General features: G+C 37.6%; 2 protein-coding genes across 3 annotated transcripts in view; both read right to left on the bottom strand.

Moving 5' to 3' along the window:
- Positions 1-359: 359 nt before the first annotated feature.
- Positions 360-1,586, bottom strand: LOC115626310 (cyclin-dependent kinases regulatory subunit). The gene is made up of 2 exons (XM_030521645.1): positions 1,230-1,586; positions 360-1,140 (listed from the first exon to the last, which is right to left on the bottom strand). Exons 1-2 carry the CDS (start codon positions 1,283-1,285, stop codon positions 969-971), a joined length of 228 nt encoding a protein of 75 aa, XP_030377505.1. The 5' UTR covers positions 1,286-1,586; the 3' UTR covers positions 360-968.
- A 257-nt stretch (positions 1,587-1,843) lies between these two features.
- The window catches only part of LOC115626604 (transcription factor HNF-4 homolog), a 35,563-nt gene continuing 25,695 nt past the window's right edge, over positions 1,844-11,711 (bottom strand). Inside the window, exons 2-7 of one of the 2 annotated variants that reach the window (XM_030521995.1) lie at positions 5,702-6,149; positions 4,857-5,353; positions 4,648-4,785; positions 3,944-4,180; positions 2,889-3,623; positions 1,844-2,455 (exon numbers count right to left, since the gene is read on the bottom strand). In XM_030521995.1, the coding sequence (XP_030377855.1) occupies positions 2,409-2,455; positions 2,889-3,623; positions 3,944-4,180; positions 4,648-4,785; positions 4,857-5,353; positions 5,702-6,149 (2,102 nt within the window). In that variant the 3' untranslated portion in view covers positions 1,844-2,408. The remainder of the gene's footprint in view (positions 2,456-2,888; positions 3,624-3,943; positions 4,181-4,647; positions 4,786-4,856; positions 5,354-5,701; positions 6,150-11,711) is intronic. The other variant, XM_030521996.1, reaches the window with a different exon arrangement.

Below are 11,711 nucleotides of genomic sequence, written 5' to 3'. Positions count from 1 at the left end.
GGCATATTTAAACGGTCAGTGTCAGTTTGCAATTTTCAACTGCATAGAAGAAAATGTAATAAGTTAGATTTGAAACAAATGTCATTAAATTTTCGTATTGTACCTTTACATTTAGTTAGTATTGTGATTAAGCATCCAAACACTTAGTAGGCATAGCTCCAGCTCATCCCTTCTTAAAATAATAATGAAATGCCGGTTCACGGCTTACAAATATTTTCTCCATCAACGCCGTCAGCTTGGCTTATACATTTACAGATACATATTTGTATTTATTTTAAGTTTATATTATGTGTAGACGAATGCATTATATATTGATTAATAATGCGTTTTAAATTGATTAAAAATTTCAAGATCACAAATATTTCTTTTATCATATTTCTATTTAAGCAATAATGCGCAGAAAAGTGAAATTCAAAAGAATATTCACGCAGATCTGCAGGCTTTTTACATTTGTTTTCACGGTTTCTAAGACAAACTACGAGCTAAAAGAAGTGTTGTGGGTGGGGTGTGGGGGGACAGCATCATGTTTCTTGGTAAGGTGTTTTTAAAAACGTAATTCAAGGCAACATATTAAAAAGGTAATGGCAACTCCTTATTCTTGTTTGTTTTTGCACATTCTGCGACAATGTCGGGAATAGCGCTCAAAACCCAAATGGCAACTTAGTTAAACGAGATTTTACTTTTACAGGGATGTAGTGTGCGAGTGTGTGTGCGTGTGTGTGTGTGCGTGTGTAGGGTACGCTCCTTGGCTGACAGCAACAGTTGTTTTTACCACCTTTTGTGGCAGAGGCAGCAGCAGCAGCAGCAGCTGCCGGACGTCGTTTGCACACACATATCTATGTATGTATGCAGGCATGACAATGCCTCTGTGTGTGTGTGTGTGTATGTTTTACAGCTGTGGCAGTTATTGTTGTTGTTGCTCGTGCGGATCGACCCCTTTCTGTTTCTGCGCTACGCACGCACATCTTCTACTCCTCTGTTTTGGGTCGCCGAAATAGCAGAATGTGCGGCTCCGGCTTATGGATCATATAATGTATCCAGCCGCGGGATTGCTGTACGCCAATCGCACGCCATTCCGCCTCCGACATCAAGTGTGTTTTGGGCACCAATTTGACAAGCTCCTTCGGCAAGACAACATGTCTGTAATTGCAATGAGTTTGCAAAATAAATACACACACAAATGCAATTATTTATAAATATGTGCATACTACACGCACACACATACATACCTATACTCGAATTTTTCGTCGTAATATTTATCCGAATAGTAGATTTCCTTGCTCATGTTGGCAAATGTGTGAGCTGATGCTGCGGCTTAGTCCTGCTGTTGCTTTTGCTGCCACAAAAAACGATAACGATAGAGCCTGTGGCTCGGCCTTGGCAGAAAAGCGCGCGTGCGTGTGTTGGAATGTGCGCCGCCGCAATCTCTTGGCGTCCTTGTGCCTTCACTTAGTACGACACTTCACTGCTTTCACTAGTTTGCCGATAACTGTTTTGCACTTAATACACAGGCCTGTTTTCTATTAAGAGTTAGCAGTGACAAAATAGGCAATGTATAATTACAGAATAAATACAATTTCTTTAAAAATGATGTTTAAAAGCGACGCGGTCTGAGCTAGCGATTAAAACAGTAAAACAATCGATAGCACCGATATCTTCGCCACTTTAGCACGTGTGTGCGTTTCATAGCAAGCAGCTTTGAAACATGTAATTTATCGGTGTTTGACAGCACTGAAATAATTAACGGCATTCGATTTTCAATTTTAAAAGAATGCTAGGTATGATTATTCTAAGAAGCAATTATTTTGTAGCCATTTTTTCCAAAATGTTTTTTTTTATTCTCAGCCATTTTAAATTACGTTGTATTTCATACAATATGTTTATATAAAAATAGTTCTTCATCTCAATCTTCGTACAGTATTTAACATAGTGTGTGTGTAATTTAAAACTAAAAATTTCCTTGACAACACCCTAACCTAAAACAAAATATTGCATATCGTTTTAATAGGCTTGTAAATATAAAGGTATATGTGTATATATAGATAACCAACAAACTCACAGTACATACTAAAGTGTATAAAGTTTTGAGCAGCATATTGACTCCATTTCAATTGCAATCAATAATATAAAAATAGTTTTTTCTCGTTTTATGTTTGTGTTTAAAAATTAAGCAACAATTTTCCAAAATACCTACTTAAATACTAATAAAAAGTATCAAAAAGAAATGTGGGGGCAACAATTTTAAGTAATTTCTTCCTTTTCTTCCTTACTGCACTTAATAGCTAACAAGAAGGGCCTGTATGCGATGATATCGATGTGAATGATGAGGTGGGTGGTTCTGGGTTGGGGAACAATAGGGAGTGTTTGCATAATATGTATGTGTGTATTTGGCACTTGTATTGCACCATTTAGTAGCCCGTTTCGGGTTCCTGTTTAAGCGTCATGCGACAGGGTTCTGCAAAGGCAAATAGAAAATAAATATTAATGCAATGTTTCCATATCTACCTTTAAGTAGTTATATCGTTTTTTATTAATTTCAATTTGGATTTTCTTTCATGAGAAATCATTCCTCCACACAAATTTTTCTCAATTTACAAGTGGGCTGTAAAAAGTTTGCCTCAAAGAAGTTAAACTTTTATTGTTGAATGAATATACATATGTATGTTTTCAATTAATTAATTCTTAAACTCATCATGTGGTGTATAAACTCGTGGCTATACAAACTGAATGCATTTTGGAAATGCTTATATTGCTTATATACATAGAGGCGGAGATTCTCAACTCTATACTACTTGTATATATTAATAGGATTAAATTGAACGCCAGTCAACATTTATTCGGTCAGGAAATTCCCAAAGCTGTCCCCACTTCTCTATTTAATAACTCACCCATCATATAGCCGACGGGTGTGCCTCCAGGCCCAGCACCATTGGCGCTCGCTGACAGTAGCTCCGGCGCCCGAATCTTCAACGGCGTGCGTCGCAGCAGCTCCTCGGCGCTGCTGCCCTCACTACGATTGTACTCGTTGAGGGTCATCTCGGCAGGACTGCGCATGCTCAGCGCCGCTTCGGCCGGCGATGCTGAAATTCTTTGGTACGGATGCACGCGCTGTGGACTGTGCGGCTGCATAACGCCTCGTCCGCCATTAAAATGCCGCGCCGCGGCATCCAAATATGTTGCATCCTGCAGCAATGCTGAATGATTGTTGTTGTTGTTGTTGTTGTTATTATTATTATTGTTGTTGTTGTTATTGTTACTGTTGCCCAACTGCTCCGATTTGGGGCTGTTGCAGAGCGTGGAATTGCTATTGCTGTTTAGGGGCGGCGTGGCGGGTGCATTGACAATGGAGGCTCCGGAAGGTGCGGCGGCCGAGATTGCGGCCGCTGCTGCTGCCGAACTGGCCGTGTAGGCGCGAAAAGTGTCCTCCGCATTGTTGGCCTCGATCAGAGCCTGAATGTGCTGCACATCCAGATCCAAATTATGCTCCGAGCTGCTGGCCGTGGTCATCGTATCCAGCGTCGAACTGACCTGATTGTTGTCCAGGCCGCCACCGTGTGTGGGACTGTGGTAATCATTTGGCTGATTAGATGGCGATAGCGGCAAGGAATTATCGGCCAGCTCACCTGCAAGGCGGAAGCGAAAAATTAGCGGTTGTTGGGTATTAACTGATTCCATATAAAGATCCGAAACGATAAGGAAATAACAAGTGAAACTTTCCTTTTAATTTTTGAACGTGAATAATTAGGAGGCTGACTAAAGGCTTTAAATAATTTATAAGTTAGGGTACATATTGGAGCAAGAAATGCATTCAAACATTTTTTACCATCGATGCACAATATTTGGAAACAATTTATTAAATTTCCAACACCCCTTTATGGCATTTCCGTTCGCATTCTCTCAAATATTTTGGCCCACTATCTGATTAGGTAGAGGTAATACGTACCGCCCAATAGCATTTCCTGCAGCAGGGAATCGATGTGCGCCACACCAAAGATTTTCGCAAACTGTATCTGTTCAATCATTTGCCAGGTGATGGACTGAAGGACCGGCAAGATAAGCAAAATCTCGCCAAAACGACCACGCGACTCGTACTGACGATCCGATATATAGTCTTCGAGATTGTTGAGTATCTGATGACGCAAAGATTTAATACGATGGGGCTCGTTTAAACCCTTGGCATCTGTAAAGAAAATAGGTTCAATTGAGTAAAGATCAAATAAAAAAGTTATTTGAAAAGAGAATAAGGAAAGAGAATTAGAATGGTAGAAAAGAGTGTAGAGAGGAATCCAGAAGGAGATATCATGAAAGAATGATCAGTTATGAGCGATCAGCAGAGAGATTACGAAATGTAACAAATGAAAAATGAAAATACTTTCACACAAATAGCAGGCAAGAGAGATAAATAAATTTAATGAATCTAAAATACAGAAAACGAAAGAGAGTTCAGGAATGACAGTTCATAATCAGTAAAGAGGGAGCAGTTAAGAAGGAAAAGGTTACATCAGGAAAGCTCGGGTGAGAAAATAACTGGAAGAGTAAACAGAAACAACAGTTTATGCTACAAATCTCTGGAGCACTAACAAAAAGAAAAAAGGTTGAAATCAAAGGAAAGTTGAGCTTGTGTTGCACTTTCTAGCATCTACTTACTGGGATCAAAGAAGACGAGGGCTTTAATGCACGCAAACTCGGTATCATCGATGCCCACATCCTTCATAACAACGACCAGCTCGTCAATAATGCGCGCACCAATACGTGATATGTCCAAATTGGGCGAAACATGGGGATCTGGAAGAGTGGTAAAGTAACGTTGTATGTAAGTGCATGAATCTCATGGAATTTGAAAAGCACGAGCTCACCTGGACAATGTCTGGTGATCACACAGTTATTGCTCAGCAGCAGCACATCCTTCAGGTGCATGGAGCGACGGGACAGACCCAACAGCAAGTGCTCGCCTGCATGTGCACGCAGGAGCGCCACCTGATCGTCCAGTTGGAGTTCATTGAAGGCCGGAATCTGCTTGGCCCACTCGACCAGGGTGAGCAGCTGTTGCTTCATCGATTCGCAGACATCGTTGATGCTGGCAAATTGTTTATTGGAGAGATCCTCATTGATGTTTGGTTCCATCGCAGCGCCAGCCTTCGATTGCCGCGACTCGTTCTCGGCCTTCACCAGCGAGACGACGGAGAGACCATTGCCCGGATCAGGATCATCGTTTGAGGCTCTACGGCAGCTAATTCGATCACGTTCATTTTGCACTGCCTCCTTTTTCATGCCTGCCTTAAAACACTTCCTCAGGCGACAATAGCGACACTGATTGCGCTTATCCTTGTCCACGACGCAGTTGCGTGAGAATCTGAAAGAGCGATTATGAGCGAAAGGTATAATAGTTAGAAAGCGGTTTGGCAGATGGATTATAATTGATAGTTTATAATCAATCTCTAATTCTTGTTACCAATATTTCTATTATTAAATAAATTAATAAAAATCAACTTGCAAATAAGAAATGTCTTTTTGATCCAAACTTGTAGAATTATTATGCGTTATTTCTTCTAGGCATCTAATTTGTGGAGTTGGTTAAATAATAGAGATGTCTATCATGCTTTAGTCTCATTTATACATAACTTCCAGCAGATCTCTTTCAACTATATGTATTTATTTTCTGTGCAAATCTGACTTAATGCTATTCTGTTAAATAAATCACCTGCAGGTGTATTGATGATTTTTTCGCACGCTGCGACGAAAGAAACCCTTACAGCCGTCACAACTAGATGCTCCATAATGCTTGCCCGTCGCCCGATCTCCACAGATCGCACAGACTGTGGGCGATTGCTGTTGTTGTTGCTGCTGCTGCTGTTGTTGTTGCTGTTGCGCCGCACTTGAGCCGTTGCCGTTTCCACTACTAGTATTGTTATTATTATTATTATTATTATTGGGTGAGTACATATTGTTGTTGTTGTTATTATTATTATTATTATTGCTGGCATTGCTATTGCCATTGCATAAGGCGAAATTCTCGCTGCTCTGATTGCTGCTATTGCTCATGCCCAGACCCAAGCCATTGGGACTCAGCGCATGGCCAATGGGACTGTGCGAGCTGGCGGGATGAAGGGGCATGGTGTCGGCATGCATCATATGACTTTCGGCCGATTCTGTAATGGAATAGAGAGAGAACGAGGGAGAGAGAGAGAGTGGACATTTATTAGTCAGAGAGAGCAACACATGCCTAAACAATTGCTTATTAAACGGATCGTTTATTGGCACAGTTCTAAAGTAATTGTCGAGATTGTTTGAGGTACAATCAGCAACTCAATAATAATATGATATAAAACTATTTCAGGTTTTGATCTACACAAAAACAATTTCTATATGTTGTCATTTAGCGTACAGAGAGAGCACGGTTAGAAAATAGAACCGAAAAGGGTTTGGGGTTTGGGGAGCGTTTTGTGAAACTACTCTTAAACTTTGTACTTAAATTATAGAGAAATTATTCTCACATTTGCTCAAATCAAATTCATGAACTATATCTATAATTGTATGCTATAAGATCGCCAAGAAAGGCTTTCATGTACAAGCCCTCGTATACCCATGGAGTTCTATATACTAGTTTATAAAGTGAAATAAGAAAATACAAATTTGAATATTCAAGATCTGAAGTTCTTTTCTATAGAGAGAATAATTGCAGCGTTTGCACAGTTTTAGAGCGACTGTAACGTTGCTTTCTCAATAATAGTTTGAGGCGATTGAAAACAAGGAATGTAAATGATTTGCCGCTACACAGTTTGAAAGTCACGATTCACAACTCACAAACTCGGTTTTGAAATTTACCACAAACTGTAACCGTTTAGGAGTCACTGACACGCACTGCTGGCTAATAAACAGTTTGAGAGGCAGCCACTGCTGCTATCACACTTTTTCTTTGTCTATCGCCGGACAAACAGACATTCACACATTCTAATAAACTTGTTATTTGTTTATTAGCGGACAGACAGACAGAAACATTCTTCAACAGTTTGAGTAGCGATAGGCAATTTGTGCTATGCGCAATATTTCAAAAATGGCAAAAAATAAGTAAATATCGCGCAATAATGCACGAAAACAACAATAATAGTAAACACAGAAACACACACACACACACCGTCACTTGAGGCCGTGTGGCTGGCGCTGCTGCCCCGACGTCGTTTGGCCCCCTTCGCCAGCCCCAATGTGCTGCCCCTTCCACCGCTGCTGCTGCCACTGTTGCTGCCATTAAGAGCTGCCACTTTACGTGTGCTACCACGCAACAAGTTGTTGTCGTTGTTGCGACTACGAATTTTGACTCTACCGGACTTGCGCACCATTTTAGTGCAACTGATTAATGAAAAAGCGAAACGACATACTAGCCGCGACAAAAACTTTTTCACTGAGCGCAAGCGACGCACACATGCCAAGCCCCTGTTAAAATGAATCGTATGTTTTACACTACGGTAGAACCTCGCTATAACGACACTCTCAATTACAGTATTTGTTCGTGCTATGAACTACTTTCTAACTAGTAGTAGTAATTAATTTTAATTACCTACCACAAGTAATTAATTAGTTAGACACGACTAAAAGTTGGAAAAATGTTTTTTTGATTTAATGCATCCATCCATCTAGCCATTCATTCTTAATAATATAATTCATTCATTCATCATATATAATTGATTAAAATATTCAATACTATTCCTTATATTCTTCCTTAAAACTCTGCCAAACTTTTGATTTGATTACAAGGCATTTAACTTGTGTGAATAGAACATTATAGTACCAAATTTTTTTAAATTGTTTACTACTTATGTTAAATTAAAGTTTTAAAAGAATTGGACTAGAATGATTTTAAGTGGATCTAAGATTGTAAAATGTTCAAAATTGTACGATAACTCGACAAATTGAAGATCCGAAGCATTTTAACAAATCAGCCCGCAAATGTATGTATATATAATGATAATATTTCCAAACTCTCTTATCTGAACAAATAATAAGTTTTTAGGCAAAACTATTTCAATCTTGCAAACGTGTATAAGTTCTTTATACGATTTAGGGGCCATTTTATAGTGTTTCAAAAAGGTATAAAGTAACATTTCATCCACAAGCAAAAACAAATCGTTGAGCTAATTATCTCAAAACTTTCTCTCCCAATTTTTTTCTCAACGCAGACCCCCGCAAAGCCATCATAGAGAATCTCAACTTTGTTGCCCGTACGTTTGTGCTGTATTTACATACACACACACATACACAAATGTGCGTTTGTATGTGTGTGTAAATCAATTCAAAGCGTCTTTGCATATTGCGGCTCCCTCTCAGCGGGAGAGAGGAAGAGAGCAAGAGCGTGTATAGATCGCGTGAGCCAGAAACCAGACTTGTACACACACACACCCATGTATACATATGTATGTATATACACACACACTCGCACATTTGTATATCCGTGTGCATGAGCGTAGCCCCACAGCTGAAGATAGAAATTTATTTTGGAGACAACAGCGTAAATGAACAGACAGCCTGACTGACTGACTGACTGACAAACAAACATACTATAAGTGTGTAGAAAAAAGCCGGCTTTAAATTGATCGTCCGCACGAGTGAGGGAGAGAGCCAACTAACGAGCATGCATTGGCTATGCATGTGAAAACGAGAAGCACATACATACATACAATAAGAATAATAAATATAATGCAAACATACAGACATAGATAGATACATATGTATGTATGTATAATAAAAGCAACTAGAACTGTCTATTAGTTCGATGCATGATATGGGTATAGGCCAGTGAAAAAATGTTAGAAATATTGAAGATAAGCATCCATATAAGTATGTGCATTCAATTTTAATTAAAATGATGAATAACAACTGATTTGTAATGAATACGTTATAGAATTTTGAAATATTTCTGCGAATGTAAGTACAAATATGCACTTTAAATACACATTAATCGGTCATCACAAGATTATAGATCAACATTTCAAGATTATCAACACACGTTGTTTGTTTTATTTGGAATTAGTTATTACTAAACACATATTTGTATGACATTCACTGAAAAGTATCAGGAGAATATTCGAATTGAGTTCCATAAACTCCTTAGTTTTGTGAAACGGTTAATAGAAAATGTAGGCCACTTGAAATAGAACCTATAAATGCTATCAAATTCAACAGTCGGATAACTATATCCACAATTCTCACATTGGCAGTTCAGGAAAGAGCTTAGATGCTTTACAGCATCCACCCACATACCCTACTTAATTCATATATCAACTTTATTAACAGATAACAGTTTATATACAAAAATGTGCCCATGCCATATACTTGTATAATAGAGCAATATAACAGATCTTAAGTCATCTTTTATCTTATCTAATAATTTCACTCACTACGTGAAACAATTTTCTTATCAGGAAATTATAATATAATTCTTCAAATGCGATATAAAATATCATGTTTGTTGTTTCAGAGACTTATACATGAATCTCTATTATATTTTCTCACAATATTTTTGTTGAATACTTTCTACTGAAAAGGTATCTTCAATTTGTGATGATCACAATTACATGATGGGGGCTTAAGATGCTGAGGTTCCTAGTTGCTGGCATCTAGTATTTGGCAAAATTAAATGAGGCATGTGAAATAATTTGAAATCGTCGAGAAGATTTCGATAGAAAGCAAAAAATGGCAAACGCAATCATGTTTACTATGCCGCCAAAGAGACGCTAAATTTCTGGAAGATTGTTAACCAAACTCTTTAACACCTTAATTAAACAAGCACTAGAGCATTAAACACAACACCACAGCCATTTTTAATTAACACCTATTTTTTTAGACGCACACCGACAGGGTTTATTGTTAAGGCAAACAAAAATGTAAAAAAAGGCGAATCAGAATAGATTTAGTGAGTAAATGAGAGGCTTATCTCCTGAAGCTACGCAACTAACTATTTACTGCATACGAGTATTTATAAATATATTATTTTAAACTAAAATGTTTTTTAGAATTTTTTTACTAACAGAATTGTTTTGGGAACTTCACATCTATAATATCTTGATATGTTTTCATTATCTTTGACAATTTCATTCGAATACTATTAACTTGGCAGAAATAGCTGGTTCGGTTTAATATTTGAAGACAATACTTTACTAAAATATAGTTTGTTTTTCTTTTGGATTTATACATATTTGCCTCAAACATGATTGTTATTACTTGTATTATTATGACTTTAGGATTTCAACTAACCAAATAAATAGCATATGGATCTAAAGATTCTTCTGTTATAAGCAATTTGGTGGATTTTGAAGAGACCTAATAATAATGGTAAAGTCAAATTCTTCTCCAAAATTGTTTGACTCTTGTTGTAGTTTTTGTCGCCTCTCATACGAATACTAATGATAATGTAAAGCCCGACTATATCAGGCCTGGTAGTTGTTATGATGTCTAAAAATATGTTTTCACATGTGTGCCTTTTCTTCAGCTGCAAATTATAATGCGGCTATAATTTTGTGGCATAAAGTAAACACACCAACACACATAAAAAAGAGAGTATAAACAAAACGTATCTGTGTGGATTTGTGTTTGTGAGTGGAGTTTCTGCTCAGTTGACTAGATACGAATATTCCGCGATTGTTGTTGCTGGAGAAATAGTCGCGCTGCAAATACGTGTATACTCGTGTTTGTGCTGCGTCATCATTAGAATTCATATTGTCTGATATGCCATGTCACCGTTAGTTCTGCTAAATGGACTGTTATTGTTGTTGCTGATGGTGTTGTTACGTTTCTAAATACGGGGGTCGTCTTAATTTCTAAACGCTTTTGGGTCATAATGTTAAATTAGTTAGTTAGCTGCAAACTCCTCTTGTTGTTGTTTTTGTGGCTAACACGATTTTTCGATTTCGTTTTGTGCATTTGTTGTTTTGCTTGTTTTCCTTTTTTTCCTTTACACGTTTTTGTGTTCAGCAAAAGCAACAACAACAGGAATTGTTGATAAGCGGACAAAACAAAGTCTGCGACAATGTGTTAAGTGCTAAGCGCGTTTAATTAATTAAATTATTTAATCATTTTTATTTAATAGTTGTCTAGCCAAGGCGAGCCCCCAAAAATTGCGCCGTGCCCCAAAAAATACCAAAAAATCAACTGAATTACTGAGCTGACAAGAACAACAATTTTCGCGTGCTGCTGTGAATTTATTATGTATGTCTATATTTACACACATACAAGTGTATGTATACATACATAAGTATATATACATACATAAATATGTGTATGGGGAGATAAGTGATTTCTGCTGTTGAATTTCTCCGTGTTTTGATTTTTGTTTTGCTGTTTCCTACACTCTATGTGTATTTACTTTTATTGCGAACATCACACAGATATATACATTTATGTATATGTAGTATGATCGGATGTGTATTGAAGGGGCGTGGCTCAAATCTGGCGATTATCTCAATAAAGTTGTTTATCATACACTATACGATTTACTATACTATATGCACATAGTACAAGTATACAAACTAAATAGCAACATTATATATTTGTTCCTATATTCTAGCTCTCCTCTTATTGCGCCACTACGCGGGATTAACAAAATATTATTGGAAGATATTATATAATATGTACACACATATATCAATATATGTAAGGAAATCACTTTTTTGCGGGCTCATCTAATATGTAGACACGAGATATATATATATATATATATA

This window comes from Scaptodrosophila lebanonensis, unplaced genomic scaffold (genome assembly GCF_003285725.1).
Source record: "Scaptodrosophila lebanonensis strain 11010-0011.00,11010-0021.00 unplaced genomic scaffold, SlebRS2 tig00000085-arrow-pilon, whole genome shotgun sequence".
In the NCBI taxonomy this organism is placed as follows: domain Eukaryota; kingdom Metazoa; phylum Arthropoda; class Insecta; order Diptera; family Drosophilidae; genus Scaptodrosophila; species Scaptodrosophila lebanonensis.
Note: the sequence above shows the minus strand (reverse complement) of the source record. Positions and strands in the feature narration are given on the sequence as shown.